This window comes from Gouania willdenowi, chromosome 3 (assembly GCF_900634775.1).
Source record: "Gouania willdenowi chromosome 3, fGouWil2.1, whole genome shotgun sequence".
Lineage (NCBI taxonomy): Eukaryota > Metazoa > Chordata > Actinopteri > Blenniiformes > Gobiesocidae > Gouania > Gouania willdenowi.
This window is the reverse complement of record NC_041046.1, coordinates 23,105,413-23,126,877: the sequence shown is the minus strand read 5'-3', so window position 1 is coordinate 23,126,877 and position 21,465 is coordinate 23,105,413. Positions and strand designations below refer to the sequence as shown.

The 21,465-nt window shown below is 41.5% G+C and overlaps 1 protein-coding gene across 2 annotated transcripts; it reads right to left on the bottom strand.

Moving 5' to 3' along the window:
- Positions 1 to 527: 527 nt before the first annotated feature.
- Positions 528 to 18,709, bottom strand: ddx21 (DEAD (Asp-Glu-Ala-Asp) box helicase 21). Of its 2 annotated transcripts, XM_028443061.1 has the most exons (16): positions 18,532 to 18,708; positions 13,358 to 13,579; positions 13,027 to 13,161; positions 6,029 to 6,104; positions 5,139 to 5,317; positions 4,129 to 4,246; positions 3,587 to 3,772; positions 3,340 to 3,485; positions 2,977 to 3,126; positions 2,703 to 2,864; positions 2,375 to 2,494; positions 2,050 to 2,123; positions 1,785 to 1,944; positions 1,544 to 1,678; positions 958 to 1,002; positions 528 to 848 (listed from the first exon to the last, which is right to left on the bottom strand). In XM_028443061.1, exons 1-16 carry the CDS (start codon positions 18,613 to 18,615, stop codon positions 612 to 614), a joined length of 2,229 nt encoding a protein of 742 aa, XP_028298862.1. In that variant the 5' UTR covers positions 18,616 to 18,708; the 3' UTR covers positions 528 to 611. The 2 variants fall into 2 exon arrangements, with proteins under 2 accessions (XP_028298862.1, XP_028298863.1); XM_028443062.1 differs by lacking the exon at positions 13,027 to 13,161 and having other exon boundaries at positions 18,532 to 18,709.
- Positions 18,710 to 21,465: the final 2,756 nt, after the last annotated feature.

The following is a 21,465-nucleotide window of genomic DNA, read 5'->3' as shown; positions in this document are numbered from 1 at the left end:
CAATTGCAAAGCAATCATCCAATAACTTTTTGGGGGAGATTTTAGCTGAGGGTGACGATGCAGCAACCTGACACTGAGCACACTGTAAAGGTCACCACTCTGGTTCCCGTTTCCTCTGAGAGAAGCAGAAACAGCAGCTCCAGCATGATGTGGTGCACCTTTCTAAACCCAGCAAAAGTAACCAGGTTAGAAATTGGGCTGTCCCGTTTAGGACAAATGTCTGATCGAAGCTACTCTTCCCCAAACACAATAAAAAATAAAGTCATTAATGCTTTAACTAAAAACAAAGAGATGACATGTTCTGTGTTGGGGTTTTCAGGCCACTAATGACACAGCAGTATACATGTAGCTTTCCAGAGCAAGTCATGTCATGTTTAGCTAAAGTTTAAAAAACAGGAATAGTACAAAAAAAACCAAAGCACAACTCAAGTATTAAAACCTGATGACCACTCACACTGAGTAATTGATCTGCTGTAAAAAGGTTCAATATAAAATTCCTTGGATATTTTGAAAAAAAAATAGATATGTGGTTTTGACACATTTATTGAAGTGTAAATGTGATAAAGCTGCTCGTTTGCCAGCTCAGTCTCATCAGCTCACTGGTTGGATCTTCAGCGATCAAAGGCTCTGCTGAAACTGCGTTTTTGTCCACCGTTATTACTCCTGAATCCTCCTCCGCGGCCACCATTTCCCCCGAAACTTCGTCCCCTTCCACCTCTGAACCCTCGCCTGTCGCCACGGTTACCACCAAAGCCTCTGTCTCCACGGTTAGCGAGTGGCTTTTCCTCCAGCTCTGGAAGTTCTGTGGCTACAGTCAGTTGCCAGCGGCGTCCGTCATTCCATGATTCCTGTTCAATCAACAAATATGAGAGCAGATTAAACAAGTTATATATTTTGCATTTTATTCTTTAAATGTGTCAATTTAAAAATAAAGTAATTCTTTGAGTTTTTCCTTACCTTAATCTCCTTGATTTTATCAGCTGGGACATCAAAACAAACTCCCTAATACATTAAACAAAAACAGAAAATGGGGGCAAGTGTTTCAATGATTATACTGGAGAGGCTTAGGTGAATTTCAACAAAATCAGTTGAATAAATTTAAAGATAAAGACAGTTTTATTGTCAACTTGTTGACATGGTTACAATTTAATAAAAGGACAGAAAACTGAATTATTGTTGGGTGTTTTTGGATGTCCGGACCCTCATCTACTGGGCTGATCGCGTTAGTGGACCTCTTGCCAATTTAGTTGTGGACCCCTGGTCTAAAGTGTTAACACAGAAAATAGAGTTTTCTCCCATTAATATTTAGCAGATTAAACTATTGTTATCTGTGAGAGACTAACTAAATGGGCAGGCATTTGGATTCAATTTCTGTTTTGAGAAAAACTTTTTATCAAAATGCAAACTCAAGCAAAACTGTCTAATCATTGGTAAACTTTTGAACCAACTATTGAAGAAAAAACAATTATCCAATGGCATTAAGACAATTGCAGAATTGAAAGAAAAGAAAAAAGAGAAAATCTATGCCAAAATCTGTACTCACTGTTTTGCCTTTGAGAAAGGACATTCTGTGAATCTGGTTCTCCATATCGTCTCCGAGCTGTTCTTTGATGGCTCTCCAGGCGTAACCTAGATTATGCATTTCTTGGGAACACACTAACTGCATTGTGATGTAACCCTGCAGACAAAAACCAGGACTGTAAGAAAAGTGCAGGTACAAACCACCACTGTGCTCAACACAAGCAGAGTATAAGAGTGAACAGCAGCATTCATTGGTAACTTACAGCATCAGAGTTAAGCAGTGATCTTTGCTCTAGACTAGTGGCTCCAGAAATATGAGCAAGAGCTGCAGCAAGAGCATCAACCGCTCCTCGCTGCTCAATCAGCTTTTCAGCAGATTCTCTGAAGTAGTCGATGGCAGTTATTGGGACGGAGTCCAGAAACCTAAACATGAAACAAAGAGGAGAACAACAAGAAATTACATTTCCATTGAATTGTGTGTAGAAAGTGAGCACAGGAGCTTTTCTGGCTAAAAGTAAAATCACTTACCTGACAGCATCCTTGCTTGATGACTTGATGATATCATTGGCAGTGGGAACACCAACTCGTCTGAAGGTAATGCCCTGGTAAGATTTATAAATACAAATAATCAAACAATCATCACAAAAAATAAACATTTGCAGAGTAACATTGGTTATAGACAATGTTGCTTCTTCATTTACATCAAAGTAAATTATTCCCAAAATCAGAGAGACTATGCAAAATCTAAGTAAATAAATGAAACCAGGTGTTTTACTCTATTAAATCCTACTAATATTTAAACACTTTCTTTTCAGAGCTGCTGAGCAGTTAATTAGGAATTTCAGAAACCTACAGCTTTATTTTCAACGTAGCGTAGCTGGTCCTCTTCTTTCCTTTGGTAGAAGCAGATGCAGATTCCAGTCCTGCCTGCACGGCCTGTTCGTCCTGAGCGATGAATGTAAGACTCAACATCCTAATGACAACAAGGAACACAATGGCCTTTTTAGAAAAATCTCCCTTCATAAATAACTGAAGCATGTTCTTCCAAATTGTATTCCTCATACACTACTCAAAATTAAAACGCAACAATTTAACTTTTATTTGTAAATCAGTAACAAAGCCACAAAAAGATTGAGGAAAAACCTTAGAAATATCAGTTAGTGTTAATAATGTGGGTGCACCTTAGGTGGGGAACACTGGATGACCAGGTCGACTTCAGGAATGTCCAACCCACGAGCTGCAACATTAGTGGCCACTAAAACCTCAAAACCTCCATTCCTGAAGCTCTTCAGCGTCATCTCTCTCTGTTTCTGTGGAATATCACCGTGAAGGGTCTGAGCCCCCTGAGAACAGGCAAGCCATTGAGATTAAAAAAATAAATGTCAAGGATAAAATAAATACAATTCAATCATCAGGAGGTTTAGTGCCGCGTGCATGTGTTTTAGCATTCAGTACCTGTTTAATGGAAGCGTTTAAGGAGAGCTCGTTGGCCTCTTTCTTGGTCTCACAAAACAAAATGGTTCTACCATGGCTGCCGCTGTACACCTGAATCACATCACCAATCACAGCAGCGCGCTGGGACCAGTGACACGCTATAGCTAGATGCTACAAGGAAACATGAAAGACAAGCAAAGAGATAACAAGGCAACTTAAGTGTTAAGTTAGGAGACTTACATCTATCCATCATTAGCTCTCCTGGTATTTTGATGGTGGTGATAAGAATAAAAACACTAATTGTAATGTGTGTACACTTATTTTACAGCCTGTTGTTTTATCTGGATTATCACACCAGCCAAAAATACAAAAACACATACTTACTTCCACTGTTGTTGCCGTCCTCTTTGTTTTCTTGCCAATTAGATCAACATGTTTGCACTCTGGTCTCATGTATTTTTTTGCCACATCGTAAACCCACGGAGGGCAAGTGGCCGAAAAAAGAAGAGTTTGTGGATTTGCTTCGTCGTCTAGAGAAAACGCAAAAATAACGTTTAAAAAAATAAGGATAAAGCACAAAGAAAAATGTCCATATCCAATACCCATTAAAAAACAGGAACACATATTATACCCTTCTTATATGATGAGCTCAAAATCTCTTCAACTTGTTCTGCAAAGCCCATGTCCAGCATCTGGTCCACTTCATCCAGAACAACATGTTTCAGCTGTGTCAGGTTAAGTTTATGGTTCTGAGCGTGGTCTTTGATGCGGCCAGGCGTTCCAATCAAGATGTCAATGCCATTACGGATAGCATCAACTGAACAATGCACAAAAAAAGGACAGAGAATGTCAATAAACTTGTTAAATTTGTTGAAACAAAATTAAAAATTACAATTAAAAACCGTGGAGGGGAAAAATTAACAACAAAGGCACATTGATGTTTGAATTAACACATTTGAAATTAAAACTCAAAAATCATAAATGCACAAAAGGAGCTGTTTTTTTCGAGATGAAAAGCTTCAATTAAAATTGTTTTTCTTTTTGTAAATTCAAACGCTTGAATGGACAGCTTTTCAAAGACCTATTAAGAATTAATAAGACGTAGATGAAAACAGCATGTATAACTATATAAAATCATATTGAGAGCCTAAACTCAGTGTATTGTGGCCTTACTCTGTGGATTGTATGAGCTGCCTCCATAAAAGCAGGAGATAGCCAGCTTCTTAGATACGTCTTTGAAGTCCTTAGCAACCTGGATGGCTAACTCCCTTGTCGGTGTCAACACAAGGACCTAAAAAGACACAAAAAACCAAAGTAGGAAATAAACAATGAGCAGTCATTAAAGCTGCAGCTTGTCAAGTTTTTTTTTTTTTGTTTTATTTGGTCAAACGTCCATAATCATCTTTGAGCATATTGTAATCTTAAGTGTTCTGAGTGGACAGTGAAGCTCAATCAGAGATCTTTCTACCAACAGGACGATCCCATGAGCTGTTTTAAGCATTATTATTGGCTGCTTGAGCTGCTCATCAAAAGTCAATGCGCGTTCCCGATCTGAGTAGGGACAGTCCAATGGCCCGTCTTCCAGCAGAAGTCTCTGACGTGGCTTTTAGCACAGCGGTTACGCGGCAAAGCAAGAAGAAAAAGAAAGACCGAGGTGAAAAAGCAACAGAATAAAGGCACAACCGTGTTCAGGAGGAACAGAGTCCATGGAGTTGGTATGTGCGGCGGACTGCGAGCGATCTGCTTTCAGTCCGCGCAGTCCGCCCTGCGTCAAATAGAGAGCGATATCAGATCAAATAAATAGCTTCTTAAAAATGATCTAAGGTGGAAAAAACAGACCCAATTCATCTGCAATGTGGACGGAGTCTGTCTGCTCTGATCAGCTCGGATCGGCTGCAGCTGCTTGTGTGTGAGTAGCGGCTCTGAGCATCAAACTGTCCTCAGAGCAGTCAGTGATACATGCTTTCATGTTTCTAAAACATCAGAATACTCTCCAATACCACTAGATAAAGTCCCTACATTTGTTACTAGTCTCTATAAAGAAAACAGTCGCCAAGAGTTCCACAGTGTGAGTGTGCACAAGAAGACCGATGAGGTTCGTTCAGGAGGGGTGGGGGGAGTGTGGAGCGCCTCATGATTCTACATACCGCAGCTTTAATGCTGGAGCATGCACAAGAGCTTACCTTGGGAGGACGGCCTCTTGCCTTCTCCACAGAGTCTTTTTGGAGCTTCTCTATCAGAGGAAGTGCAAAGGAGAAAGTCTTCCCTGTTCCTGTACGAGCTTGAGCGATGACATCCTCTCCATCATAAACTGCATCAAACGTTTTTACCTGAATGTCAAACAGGTAAGAGACTCCACGGGCTGAGGAAGAGATAATTAAAGATCAGATCATGTAAATCAGTTAGGCACAGAAAAAAAATTGAATAAACTAGGGATGCACCGATACCATTTTTTCCCCAACCGATACAATACTGATACTTGAGTCTGTGTACTCAATAATCACAAGTACTTATACTGATACCACGAACACAAAACTATTAAGCAAAATACAATGAATGCTTGCTACAACAAATGTTTATATATTAAAATACAAATAATTGACTATAATACTGATATTTCAAAAACACTTTCTGTAAAAATAGGTCTCCCTGGAAACCAATCCCAAAAAATAAAACAGAAATGACAGGCAACCATTCAAAGCCATTAGATGCAATGAGTATAGGTTCCTGGTATACCGTAAGTAAATTGGTGCAATAGCCATAGAAAAAGTATGCTTAAATAATGAAAGTAAATCTATTTACCAGATTCTATTCTTACAATAATACATAGTTTGGTCCTCAGTCTATCATCAGAGACACAAGATTCTAAGTATATGGAAATCAAATACCTTTAAGCCTTTAAAGCTTATTCCACATTAAGAAAATTCCATATTTCATAAAATATTTGTCATCTTCCATCAAACCAAAGCAGACAATCCACATCTTACATTACTTTAACTCTAAATTAAAATGGTCTGCAGCTGTGTGTGTGTCAGACTTGCAGCACCAGTGGCATATCTTAGCTTCATATCACCTTTTAATTTATCAACGGTGACTTGAGAAATTCTGAAGTTGGAGAAAGCTCCTTCTTTCTGCTCTTGAGTCTCCTCCTGAAAAAAAGAAGAACTTAGTAGCATCATATAGCAATTTATTTAAAGGATGTGGTGAAAACGGCAGTGTACGGATTTTTCAACAAGTCGGCACACATTTGTTAAATGAAAGCAGCACAGCCACTGTACATTTCTGTCAACCGACATTTCAAAAAAGAGCTTTGGAAGTTGGGGATGAAGTGATGCACTCAGAACAAGTTTTCTTGACCGGGGGAAGGGAGCAGGTTTGTATGTATTTACGGCAGGAAGAGTTTAAATAAAAAATCAATTAGGTTTAAAATGCAAGTTAGCTCAGCCAGTTTGTAATCGTAGGAAACAATTAACGATATAAAGTTAGTAAATCACCACATTAGGGTTTGTTCAGGTGCGATCGCGCACCGGACTTTGAGGCTTATAGTGCACATAATTACAAGAGCGCATGGTAACACGGCATTCGGCCGTATTACATCCCGTGGGAGTTTCACATGCAATTGTGTTGACTATGTACATCCCTCCCTCGGCTGATGTCACAGCAGCCTGTGAGTGACTCGTATGCAGATCCAGCACCCCCAAGCACTCCTGCTCATCAGCAGGGACTTCAATCACACCTCTCTGGCCTCCACATTTACCCAGTACATTAGGTGCCACACCAGGGCAAACAAGACACTGAACCTTTTATATCCAAATGTGAAGAATGCATACACCTCAAACCTCCCCTCGCTGGGCTGCTTGGATCACAATCGGGTCCATCTGCTCCCTGAATACTCACCCATGGTGAGAAGAGAGCCTGCACAGAAGAGGTCTGTGAAACTGTGGACTGATGAGGCCAGTGAGAGACTTAGAAACTGAGAGACACTCTGCAGCTCTCACGGTGAGGACATTGACGGCCTGATCTGCTGCCTCACAGACTGTCAACTTCTGTGGAGATAACACTGTGGCAACCCGGAGGGTACAAAACTTCTCTTGTGATAAACCATGGGTGACCCCTGAGCTTAAAGCCCTTCTGAATGAGAAGAAGCATGGACAAAGAGGAGCAGAAAAAAGTTCAGTATGAACTCAAGTACACCATCAGGAGGGCCAAGAACAACTACAAGAAGAAGGTTGAGGAGAGGCTGAAGCAAAAATAATGCTCGAGAGGTGTGGAGAGGCCCGAAGACCATCTCAGGACATAGACAGAGTGGAGCCAAGGGAGGAACTGATGGAGACCAGTGGGCGTGCACTGTAACTGTTCCCACTCAATGTTCTTGAAGCCAAAATACAATATATTTCAACTCAAATATCTAGTTAAACGTGGTGTTGGCTTTTCCTCATGACATAACTGCTATTCACAAAGAGAGCTACACAAGATCAGAGACTGTCAATCATCGTCATATGACGTAAAATCCCATTTTTCAACTTCAAATAACTTATTTAAAATAAACTTCACAGAAAAATGAGCACTTGAACACAATGTAGGGTGATAATAACTAATGATCAGAGCAGGGTTTAGGTTTGAAAAAAAATACGTGACGAGTATTTTAACTTTACAGTTTGACCCACATCCCATCCATTATCATTGAGGAGGCAGAGTTTATGACTGCAGCCAATCAGCAGGGGGAGCTTTAAAAATAAAAGCTTCACTTCCCAAAGAGCTTGTCTCATCCATTCTTTTTACAGTCTATGATGGATACCAGAGATGGGCTGATGAGCGGAATCAGTTCTTCAATAGATTTGACACCAGCCCCACCCCTCCAGCCTCCCTTCACACATCTACAGCCTAGCGGACACCATCGCCCAACCAGCCCATCCTTCACCTTCCCACCACTACATTCCCCCCTCATCTACCACCAGCCGCCCCTTCTCTTCACATTTCTCCAGGGCAGCGGCAACCTTCACTACCCCCAACCATCGTCATCTCCACATCCCTCAGTCCACCCGTCCTCACACTGCTCCACCCCCGACTCCTTGCTGTGGTAGCCTCTAATATCCACTATGCTGTGGTCTGCTGGCGAGCAGGCAGCACTGACCGGGAGGGGAAGAGACTTAACAAGCTGAGGAGGGCCAGTGATGTCCTGGGCTGCTCCCTGGACCCACTGGAGGAAGTGGGTGAGAGGAGGATGGTAGCAAAGCTGACATCCATCATGGACAACATCTCTCACCCCCTGCATCAGACTGTGGAGGGTCTGAGCAGCTCCTTCAGTGGCAGATTGAAACACAAAAAATGTAGGACTGAGCGCTACTGCAGGTCATTCATCCCCACCGCTGTACGACTATACAATAAAACAGTCTGAGGCCTTGTACTGTCTGTAAATATATCTCATTGCCCCTGCCTGTTAATATGTATATATCTGTATACTTTATTATTTTTATTTATATTTTGCTACTTATTTTTCTATTTCTCCTCCATGAACCGCCACCTTAACGTGGTGGAGGGGTTTGAGTACCCGAATGATCCTGGGAGCTATGTTGTCAGGGGCTTAATGTCCCTGGTAGGGTCTCCCAAGGCAAACAGGTCCCAGGTGACGGGTCCGACAAAGAGCGGTTCAATAGCCATGTATGAAAAATAAAAATCAAAGGCAGTTCACGTCGCCCGGATTGGCGCTACCGGGGCCCCACCTTGGAGCCAGGCCCGGGGTTGGGGCTCGAGTGCGAGCGCCTGGTGGCCGGGGCTTTGCCCACGGGCCCCGGCCGGGCAGAGCCCGAAAGGACGACGTGGGCCCGCCCTCCCGTAGGCCCACCACCCGCAGGAGGGATCATACGAGGCCGGTGCAGTGTGGATCGGGCAGTCGTCCAGGGCGGGGGCCTTGGCGATCTGATCCCCGGCTACAGAAGCTAGCGTTAGGGACGTGGAATGTCACCTCTCTGGCGGGGAAGGAGCCTGAGCTTGTGTGCGAGGTGGAGAAGTTCGGACTAGATATAGTCGGTCTCACCTCGACACATAACAAGGGCTCTGGAACCAGCCTTCTCGACAGGGGTTGGACTCTCTTCTACTCTGGAGTCGCCAATGGTGAGAGGCGCCGGGCCGGGGTGGCTATACTTCTTGCCCCCCGACTTAGTGCCTGTACGTTGGAGTTTACCCCGGTGGACGAGAGGGTAGTCTCCCTCCGCCTTCGGGTGGGGGGACGGATCCTGACTGTTGTTTGTGCCTATGGGCCAAACAGCAGCTCGGAGTATCCACCCTTCTTGGATTCCTTAGAGGGAGTACTGGAGAGTGCTCCTTCTGGGGATTCCCTCGTTCTGCTGGGGGACTTCAACGCTCACGTTGGCAGCGACAGTGAGACCTGGAGGGGCGTGATTGGGAGGAACGGCCCCCCTGATCGGAACCCGAGCGGTGTTTTGTTGTTGAACTTCTGTGCTCGCCACAGATTGTCCATAACAAACACCATGTTCAAGCATAAGGGTGTCCATATGTGCACTTGGCACCAGGACACCCTAGGCCGCAGTTCGATGATCGACTTCGTAGTCGTGTCATCGGACTTGCGGCCGCATGTCTTGGACACTCGGGTAAAGAGAGGGGCGGAGCTGTCAACTGATCACCACCTGGTGGTGAGTTGGCTCCGATGGCCGGGGAGGATGCCAGTTAGACCTGGCAGACCCAAACGTATAGTGAGGGTCTGCTGGGAACGCCTGGCAGAGTCTCCCGTCAGAAGGAGCTTCAACTCCCACCTCCGGGAAAACTTCAACCATGTCTCGGAGGAGGCGGGGGACATTGAGTTCGAGTGGGCCATGTTCCGTGCCTCTGTTGCTGAGGCGGCTGATCGGTGCTGTGGCCGCAAGGTAGTCGGTGCCTGTCGTGGCGGCAATACCCGAACCCGTTGGTGGACACCGGGGGTGAGGGATGCCATCAAGCTGAAGAAGGAGTCCTACCGGGCCTTTTTGGCCTGTGGGACTCCGGAGGCAGCAGACAGGTACCGACAGGCCAAGCGGAGTGCAGCCACGGCGGTCGCCGAGGCAAAAGCCCGGACATGGGAGGAGTTTGGTGAGGCCATGGAGAACGACTTCCGGATGGCTTCGAAGAGATTCTGGACCACTATCCGGCGTCTCAGGAGGGGGAAGCAGTGCACCGTCAACACTATGTATGGTGCGGATGGTGCGCTGCTGACCTCGACTCGAGACGTTGTGGATCGGTGGGGGGAATACTTCGAAGACCTCCTCAATCCCACCGACACGCCTTCCAATCAGGAAGCAGGGCCCAGGGACCCGAGAGTGGGCTCTCCTATCTCTGGGGCTGAGGTTGCCGAGGTGGTTAAAAAGCTCCTCGGTGGCAGGGCTCCGGGGGTGGATGAGATCCGCCCGGAGTCCCTCAAGGCCCTGGATGTTGTGGGGCTGTCATGGCTGACACGACTCTGCAACATCGCGTGGACATTGGGGGCAGTGCCTCTGGATTGGCAGACTGGGGTGGTGGTCCCCCTTTTTAAGAAGGGGGACCGGAGGGTGTGTTCCAATTATAGAGGGATCACACTCCTCAGCCTCCCCGGTAAGGTCTATTCAGGGGTACTGGAGAGGAGGGTCCGCCGGATAGTTGAACCTCGGATTCAGGAGGAGCAATGTGGTTTTCGTCCTGGCCGTGGAACTGTGGACCAGCTCTACACCCTCAGCAGGGTCCTTGAGGGGTCATGGGAATTTGCCCAACCAGTCCACATGTGTTTTGTGGACTTGGAAAAGGCATTTGACCGTGTCCCTCGGGGATTCCTGTGGGGGGTCCTCCGGGAGTATGGGGTATCGGACCTCCTGATAGGAGCTGTTCGTTCCCTATATGACCGGAGTCAGAGTCTGGTCCGCATTGCCGGCAGTAAGTCGAAATCGTTTCCGGTGAGGATTGGACTCCGCCAGGGCTGCCCTTTGTCACCGATTCTGTTCATAACTTTTATGGACAGAATTTCTAGGCGCAGTCAGGGCGTTGAGGGGGTCCGGTACGGGGGCCTCAGTATTGCATCACTGCTTTTCGCAGATGATGTGGTCCTGTTGGCTCCAACATACCGTGACCTTCAACTCTCACTGGATCGGTTCGCAGCCGAGTGTGAAGCGGCCGGAATGAGAATCAGCACCTCCAAATCCGAGTCCATGGTTCTCGACCGGAAAAAGGTGGAGTGCCTTCTCCGGGTTGGAGATGAGGTTCTGCCCCAGGTGGAGGAGTTCAAGTACCTCGGGGTCTTGTTCACGAGTGAGGGAAGGATGGAGCGAGAGATCGACAGGCGGATTGGTGCGGCGTCTGCAGTGATGCAGAGTCTGCACCAGTCCGTCATTGTGAAAAGGGAGCTGAGCCGAAAAGCAAAGCTCTCGATTTACAGGTCGGTCTACGTTCCAACCCTCACCTATGGTCATGAACTTTGGGTCATGACCGAAAGAACAAGATCACGGGTACAAGCGGCCGAAATGAGTTTCCTCCGAAGGGTGGCTGGGCTCTCCCTTAGAGATAGGGTGAGAAGCTCAGTCATTCGGGAGGGGCTCAAAGTAGAGTCGCTGCTCCTCCGCATCAAGAAGAGCCAGATGAGGTGGCTCGGGCACCTAATTAGGATGCCCCCTGAACGCCTCCCTAGTGCGGCGTTCAGGGCACGTCCCTCCGGAAGGAGGCCCCGGGGAAGACCCAGGACACGCTGGAGAGACTATGTCTCTCGGCTGGCCTGGGAACGTCTCGGGGTCCCCCCGGAAGAGCTGGAGGAAGTGGCCGGGGAGAGGGAAGTCTGGGCCTCCCTACTGAGGATGCTGCCCCCGCGACCCGGAAACGGCTAAGCGGGAGAAGATGGATGGATGGATGAATTTTTCTATTTATTTATAGCTTCTTTTAGTGTATTGTTTATTTAATTGCACTATTTTTCGGGTGTCTTTCGGGTTGCCTTCTGTTGTCTTTTTATTGCACTTTTTATTTGAGCTGTCATGTCAGTAAATTTTCCCACTGCGGGATGAATAAAGAATCTATCTATCTATCCAACAAAAAGTGATGGACTTAGTGGTGCATCAATGTGGTTACAGTAAACTCTGACCATTAAAAGCTGTAAATACACTGATATGCAGACGAGAGCTAGTAACGAAATGAATTCATGTGTAGATGGAAACTCATCAGAAAACACTAGGGATGTAACGATTCACTCAACTCTCGATACTGGGTTCACGATACGATTCTCTCACGATTCATTTGACAAAATGGGACTGTAGTCAAATGATGACAGAAAAATATTCCTTTATTTTTTTTTTTGGGAAAAAAACTAGAAAATACTATACTATTTTCCTTTTATTTTTCATTGTCAAAAGAATCCCTTGATAAACTATTCAAAACAATGCAATTTAACTAAAAATAAATCTTGAATGAAATAAATAAAGGAATAATACAAATGAAGAAGCCTATTGATTTAAATTCTGGTTTAAACTACATAATAGTTCTTTTTCTTTTTAAAAGTGCAACTGAAAATGTATTTTGTGCCTTAACAATTGGAAAACCATCATTGAACTGATTTACGTCAGATATTTGTTTGGACCAGCAGAGGGCGCTGGTAACCCAGCAGTCGATTGGCATGCAGAAATTCTTGCAGCGAAGAAGAGATGCTATGCTAGCAGACAGAGCTAATAGAAAAACGTGACTTTTACAGATATTCACGTAATATTACAGATATTCTTTCGGTGCTAATGGGGTAAGGAATCATTTATTAACATGTTTAAGAGTATAAGGCGGCCAGAAAGAAAGTAGTAGCAGATTCTGCCCGCCAGGTACACTGCTGGACAAGAGAAGGGACAAAAAAGTACTGCGATTCAATTTTCAAAGTATTGATGTCAATCGTAATACCTATGACTCAATTTTTAACTGCCTTACCATTAATCGTTACATCCCTAAAAAACATATTAATTGGAATGGGAGTCCCACTATGGCTATTATGTGGCATTTGCCAGGAATAATGAAAAATTCAGTAATCAAAGCCATAACTGAAACAAAGATCAAAGTCAATGGGTGCACTTTCAGCCATGTTACCGTTTCGTTGTCACTGGAGGAGTCTTCACTGGACAGTGGCGGTGTCGGGGTGGGACTCTGATCAGGGCTTGTAAGTGTGGAATGTCCATTGGTTTGTGTCTCTTCACTTTCTTTCTTTTGCTTCTTTTGTTTTTTCTAAAACCAATAAAAGGTTTTTTTAAGAGCTGGTACAAACTCCCAGTGCAACAGTAAATATTCAGACATTTATATTGTTATAGTGATCAATCTCTAATCTGCTCTTTTATTCAGTTTGTATTTCAGACACACAGACCTCAGAAAAAAATAGGTAATATACCGTCTGCACCACCATGGACTGGTGAGGACTACTGACCTCTGAGTTGCCCTCCTTTTTTTTCTTCTGCTTTGGGGTGTCAACTGCATCAGTGTTGCCATTCATGTTGACGTCCTCGTCCGTGTGGCCGTTGACTTGATCTGCTGTTTGTTTGTCTTTTTTCTTTTTCTTCTTCGGTGCTGGAGGTTCACAATCTGGATCCTCCTGCTCCTCCTCCTGCTGCTGTTGCTTCTTCAGCTTTTTGGCCGCCTTGGCTTTGATCTGAACAATATTAAAAAGGAAAAAAAAAAAAAAATCAGTGGCTAAGACAATACCAATGGTATTGTTAATTTTGTAAGTATCTGATGAAAAAGACAAATTAGGATGACTATGAGCTGGAGAGGGTGTGTGAGGGGAACCCCCTCCTGTTGGTGAGGGTCTGCATTGTCTCTCCTAGGAAATATGACTATATTACACTGAGTCTAATCAAGTGCAGCCAAGAAATAGAGATGTGTAAAATATTGTACTGTTAGTATTGATACATATTCGTGTTTTTTTTGTGATCAGTAATCACAATATTTTATGTTGAAATTATAAAAAACATTTTACAAACGCATGTTTTATGTGGCCCTGAGATGGACAAGTCTATTAAAATACCATTCCAAAATAGAAAAATAATCATGCCCAGTCAAAAAAAAAAAAAAAATCACATCATACTGCCATGCAGGATTTCCCAGGTTCAGAAATTCACAAGTCTATGTCTTCATTTAAATAATTTTGTAAAGTTCCAATTACAGTGGAGAAGCTGGGAGAAATGCAGTGCATTTGTTAATTGCACAGTTTGCCTGTTTTCATTTATCAGTATGTTTACAGTCCTTACGTTAAAAACGACTTATTGTTCTTTATTTAAAATATAGTTGTGTTCTACTTCTTTGTCTTCAATCATATTTGGGTATTGCAAGAATTTGTGTTAGCTTCACCATCGACATCTGGAGCTCAGACCATCGACCACTGTCCTTATTGAACCCGACTGTGCACTGGATAACCGCTGACTTTACATTGCAGAGAGCAGTGTTACATGCACGTGAGATCAGAGGTTCACACACTGCTGATGCAATCACGAATGCCATGGAGATGCTGTGTGACAGGAAGATTGACAAAAATAAGGTCCATGTCGTTTTAAGAGAATGCTGCTAATAAGAGAAAGTAGGGATGTAACAATTAATCGTAAGGCAGTTAAAAATCGATTCATAGGTATCACGATTCACATCGATGCTGTGAAAATTGAATCGCAGTACATTTTTTTAACCAGCAGAGGGCGCTACCCAGAAGTGTTGGCGGCGAGCAAAATCTGCTAATACTTTCTTTCTGGCCGCCTTCTACTCTTAAACATATTCATAAATGATTCATTACCCCTTTAGCACCTAAAGAATATCTGTAATATTACGTGAACATCTGTAAAAGTCACGTTTTTCTATTAGCTCTGTCTGCTAGCATAGCATCTCTTCTTCACTGCAAAATATCTGCATGCCAACCGACCACTGGGTTACCAGCGCCCTCTGCTGGTTCAAACAAATATCTGCCCTAAATACAGTAAAATGACTGGTTTTTTTTTGTTTTTTTTAAGTCCAATTGTTAAGGCACAAAATACATTTTCAGTTGCACTTTTAAAAAGAAAAATAATTTTCCATTTCTGCTGTCTCATGCTCTTGGAGGTCAGTTGCTCACACTCCCAAAACATAGCTATATCTGAAGGCCAGACACACACAGACATACACACACACGCCTACGCTCATCTGCGCACCTGGCTATCGCTCCGATACCGATGGCACCATCTCCAAGGCCTGTTCTTTCTTATCTGTCGGGGGGGTAGGAGGATTAAACTGTGTAGAAATGTGTGTGTGAAGGACTTTTTTGGGCAGTCTTGCTTTTTCCTCTGGCCGGAGTTTTTTGACCATCTTGCATTGTGGTACCTGGCCGCCTTTCCTCCCAACAGGATGGGACACTTCTTCTTTTGTACATTTTTTCATTCAGTTTTATAATAAATCTTTTTTTATAAAATCATCATGCTTTGACTGGACTGCATCATTCAACCAGGGCTTCCACTCATGTCTCCAAATGAGGTGAACCACAAATTTAACCGTAACAATTACATGCATTGATTGAATAAACTGTTATCCGAAAGCATCCCTGGCTTCATACTCAGCTGTAGTGAGGAGGTGGGTTAAAAACAAGGTGAGCGATTATGATTGGCTAAGGCGGCGTCATGTTTCATGGTAGCCAATCAGAACCAGTGTTTTTTGCGCATGTGCTGCCACACACACACAACCACTACAGATTTGATGAAGCAGCAGAGGTGGTGAGCGTGGAGCAGTCTGATGAAAAGTTGGCATTTTTAAGGTGGCGATACAAACACTACTTTAAATTAATTGTGATCAAAGGCAAGAACGTGCATGTGAAGTGTACATTATAACCAGGAGTGAAGACTTTGTCGACATTCGTTGTAAACAACTCAAATTTAATGAAGCACCTCACAACAACACACGCATCTAAAAAATCTGAATTATTTGACATATAGCAACTTTTTTTTTCTTTTTAAACAGTAACGCAAATAGTTACTTTCCTTGGTAATAAGTTACTTTCATTATAGAGTTATTCAATTACTAACTCAATTACTTTTTGGAACAAGTAGTGAGTAACTGTAACTAATTACTTTTTTAAAGTAACGTTCCCAACACTGGCTGTAAGTGATGCACTGACAGGAATCTCCCAAAAGAGCATCAAACAGCTACAGCTGGTTCAGAACGCTGCAGCTCGGGTCTTAACCAGAACAAAGAGGTCAGAGCACATTACTCCAGTTTTAAAGTCTTTACACTGGCTCCCAGTCAGCCTCAGAATAGACTTTAAAGTTCTACTGCTGGCGTATAAATCTGTGAATGGGTTTGGTCCAGAATACATCAGTGACATGTTAGTCAGGTATGAACCCAGCAGGTCTCTCAGATCTATGGACACAGGTCAGATAGTGGAGACCAGAGCTCACAGTAAACATGGTGATGCTGCGTTTAGTTGTTATGCTGCAAAGAAGTGGAACAAACTGCCAGCAGAGCTGAAGTTAGCATCTAATGTGAACATTTTTAAATCAAAGTTAAAGGCACTTTTTTTCTCTACTGCGTATGATTGAGAGAGAGATTTTTGGTCATGTTGTTGATGTAATGTGTTTGTTGATGATTTTAATTGATTTTACTAATGATTTTAATTAGGGATGTAACGATTCACTCAACTCCCGATACGATTCGATTCACGATACTGGGTTCACGATACGATTCTCTCACGATTTATTTTACAAAATGGGACTGTAGACAAATACTGTACTATTTTCCTTTTCTTTTTCATTGTCAAAAGAATTCCTTGATAAACTATTCAAAACAATGCAATTTAACTAAAAATAAATCTTGAATGAAATAAATAAAGGAATAATACAAATGAAGAAGCCTATTAATCTAAATTCTGGTTCCATAATAAACAATGTGCAACTGAAAATGTATTTTGTGCCTTAACAATTGGACTTTAAAAAAAAAAAACCATCATTGCACTAATATACGTCATATTTGTTTGGAACAGCAGAGGGCGCTGGTAATCCAGTGGTCGGTTGGCATGCAGATATCTTGCAGTGAAGAAGAGATGCTATGCTAGCAGACAGAGCTAATAGAAAAACGTGACTTTTACAGATATTCAAGTAATATTACAGATATTCTTTCGGTGCTAAAGGGGTAATGAATCATTTATTAACATATTTAAGAGTAGAAGGCAGCCAGAAAGAAAGTATTAGCAGACCCCGCCCGCCGCCTACACTTGTGGATAGTGCCCTCTGCTGGTTAAAAAAAGTACTGCGATTCAATTTTCAGAAGATCGATATCAATCGTGATACCTATGAATCGATTTTTAACTGCCATACGATTAATCGTTACATCCCTAATTTTAATTGATTTTACTGATGATTTTAAATGTTCTTAGTGATTTTAAACAATTGAATGTTGTATCATGTAAAGCACATTGAGTTGCCTTGTGTATGAAATGCGCTATACAAATAAATTTGCCTTGCCTAGCCAACGGGAAAAAAATAGTGGGCCACTTTAAGCATTCCCCCAAGGCATATTGGATTTATTTAGGTTATTTCGCAGGGTCTTATAATTATTTTTTTATTTATCTTGTTAAATTGTAGAATACTGCAGATATTTTGTTTAAAGTAAACATTGATGAATAATAAACGGACCAGTTTTTCTCATACCAACTGTTGCTGACTATTGTTCTCTGTTTGAGTGACATCACTTGATCAAGCATTGCTAACATTTCATACGACAAAATAAGTAATAATTATTTTATTTTATTAAAAAATAATAATAATTTTAAAAAGTATGTATGATTGATGCTAATATCGGATCAATATTGGCATCGGCCGATATGCAAGGCTGCAATATCGGAAATGAAAAAGTTGTATCGAGACATCCCTAATTCAAACTACATAGTTCTGTTGTTTGCACATTGTGTTCTTTTGTTTTAAGGTTTTTGTTACCGACTAGTAAACCTTAACAGTAAAGTAGAAACTTCCTTGCACTGAAACGTTCATATTTTAACTTTTGATTGCACTGTTTTGTATTGCTTTTGGATTTTGCACCATTGTTGTTGCTCCCTCAGGACATTTCACTGTACTATACCTGTAGGTGTTATGTTGTAATAGTGTATTATTTTTTTTTTTAAATAGGTTGTATTGTGTACACACTGTAGTTTAAAACAAAAACGTTATTTATTTATTGGGGGAGGGGGCGTCCAGATCATCGTTGTAACTATTGTGGTTTTGCTAATCCATGCGAGTGACCTCCGTGTTGTCAAACTACGACCCACGTGGTTTACAGCAGGTCACAGACACGTGTTTGAGCCATGTGATGTGTTACGTCAGAAGAGTTAAACGGCCACGCTGCCAGTGCTAGCATTACCTTAGCGATGCTCTTCTATCGTATAGATCGGTCCACAACAGTTAACAGTAATATAATAACAAACGTTATGTCAAAGACGTTGTTAACTGGGAATATAATTGTTCACATCTAATGGTTTCATTATGTTGCTACTGAGATAACTCTGTGTGTTAATGTTAGCTAGCCACATGTAGTCCAACACAGCCGGTACGGAACACGGTTTAACATGTTTTACAGAGCGGAATGACCGCCTAACCTCACCTTCATGGCCTTAAGTTCCGCAGCTGTGTCAACCTCCTCTTCCATGGTTGGTTCCGGTGCTTCCAACATGACTTTAGACGGCATTTCTTTCCTACAAACAGTTCTTTAACGATGGCACACAGTCAGAGCCACGGCCACGGGGAGAGAAAGGAACGCGCACCGGTGGGTGAGACGGTGACGTAACCAAGCGCGTTCACGAGAGAAACACAGAGCTTGATCACATAGAGTGTGAGAAGAAACCTGTGGTGAAACAAACAATTAACTTTTTACTGCGAATATTATTACTTTTAAAAGTATTATTACTGATATAATAATATATTCATAGAATATTAATTACAGGTTTCGTTTAAAAATTAAACACAATTAACCTCGCTGGAACTATAACATTATGATTGATATTATTTTATTTTAATATCAATTATTATTAATAATTATTATTTTTATTTTATTTTTTGGGGGGGGTGAGCAATGAGTAGTGTGAGTATTATTATTTATTTGTCTGTTTTTCTATTTTTGTGTCACCACCATAAGTTGTGAGTTTTGTTGTGAGTTACTTAAGAGAAGATAAGCATGTGATGTACTGTTAATATGAAATACATGAACTGCAATTACTGTCATTGTGAAAGAGAAAATATTTGAATTGTTATAAGCAATATTTATAGACTGTCCAGCAGATGGCCCTACAACACTGTTTTATCATGTTTATTTCCCACATCCTGCCCTTATACCCATACACTGAGTAACTATTATATTACTAACTGATTCATCAATTCCTCTGATAATGCTTTGTTTTTAATTAATTCATGAAACAAATAAATAAAATAGTTTAGAGCTAGAATAGTGGTGGTGCAAGAAAGGATGCCGTAGTGGAGAACAATTTTAATCAGTGTAAGAAATTAGTAACTGAAGAAGTTGGAAGAAATAAAAGGGTTGTTGTGTTGTTTTCTTTTTTCTTATAGGCTTTTGTACAAATCCTTTTAAATTTATGACAGAGTTTGTAAGTTGTTGGAATAAAAACACAGCAGAGTAATTGTAAAAGAGCCCAAACCTACATAAAAAATGTGATTTTCTTCATATAAGAAATAATACTAAGCAATATATTTTTGACTGCTTTAAAACAGCTCTTCCCTTTCTCCCATAAACTGTATAAAATATTAAGTGTACTCTGCCATAGTCAGTTTAGATAGTTACTTGAAGTGACATATTTCTTTAATTATCTTTATGTAACAGTAAAGTCTTTTGGTTGTTTTTTATTCACTATCTCTCTATCCTGTTCTCTTCCTTCTGTCCACCAACCCTAACCAGTCAAAGCAGATGGCTGCCACCTCTGAATTTGGTTCTGCTGGAGATTTCCTCCTGTTAAAAGGGAGTCATTTCTTATCACTGTCGCTGATGCTTGTTCATGTGGATTTGTTGGGTTTTTTTATTCCAAATTTTATATTTTGATAACGCTTTGAGATCAATTTTGTTGTTATTGGCACTATATAAATGAAGTTGAATTGAATTGAATTAATGATGCTCTGGAATTGCAACATTTAAAAGAAAAAGAAGAAAAGAAAAGATTTTAACACATTTTAAAGATGATTCATAGTCAAATAAAAACAAAGCCCAACAAATACACATTTATAACAATACAGTACACATTTGCTTGCTATTATGAACATTTTTTTTATTTTATTTTTTTAATTCTTACATGATAATAGAAGTTAAAATTTGACATGGAAATATAAAGAGTGCAATTTATTGCCTGAGTACAACTGTTTTTATTGTAAATGCTTTGACTCAGTAGTATTTTTTTCTTTTTAAACACCATCTTTACTGTAATGTACTACAGTAATAGCTTAGCGGATCTTTAAAAATGCCAAGTTGCAGGATGGAAATCTAAGCGCAAGTAGCAAATGACAAAGTAAGTATTGTCCTAAATGTGTTTTAACGGACAATACATTATTCAACTATTCTCACACTTGTATCTAATCAAATTGGTCTTGCATCTAACACACCTGCATTAAACAGAATTATTTTTGACACAATGTGCGAACCTCAAAATAAAGGAGCAGATTTGATGCTGACCTAACAATTCTTAAAAACACATCCTTCAGTCCCTTTAAATGAACTTGAGTTTTTTTTTCTCCTCCAGCGTCTGACTCTCTCTACCCTTCATTGAATTGTGCTGCATCATTTTTGGCTTTAGTTTTTGTCAACATATCCTTTTTTTTTTTTTTTTTTTTTTTTTTTTGTCAACATCTCCTTTTAAAGTATTATCAGAAAGCCTTATATGTACAAAAAATACTTTTGTTCTGACAAAATCAATTGAGGCTCACCTTTTCTAGCCGGTCATCATCTCAACAAAATAAAAATGTTGAGATACATTCACAAACGGTTTTTGTACAGCCTGGACTTAATCCACGTTTTTTAAATTAAAGCCTATAGCTGTTGAAGCTCACTTTGTTAATCCTAAATTTGCTTAAACACACATTTCTTCTTCTTCTTTTTTTTTTTTTTTTTTCAACTATGTCATCCACAAGTTCTCAGCCACTTCTGATGCCAGTGTGACCCCGCCAAAGTAACGTTTCTGGTGTTTTCACAGATTGAAAGTTATGATCAAAACAGTGGCAAAATCTCTGTCTTGTCTGGCAAAGAAACACAAGAAATCACGAAGTTAAAACACTTTTAATACCCAAAATTTTTCAGAATTTCAAGTCACATGACTGTTTTTCTACAGAGGTATTATTTAGGATGGATTCAAAAACAAAGTTGTGTGCAGCCAATTCCTACATTACATTTGTTTGTATGTAAATCCCTATCAGAGGATTTATGCGGACAACTTTTGGATGACATATCATCCCATCATTCTTACCTCCCCCTGTAGCCACTCCTCCCTCTGATCAAGGAGGGTAAGTATGTTAATATTGTCATGAGTGACAAACTAGATAT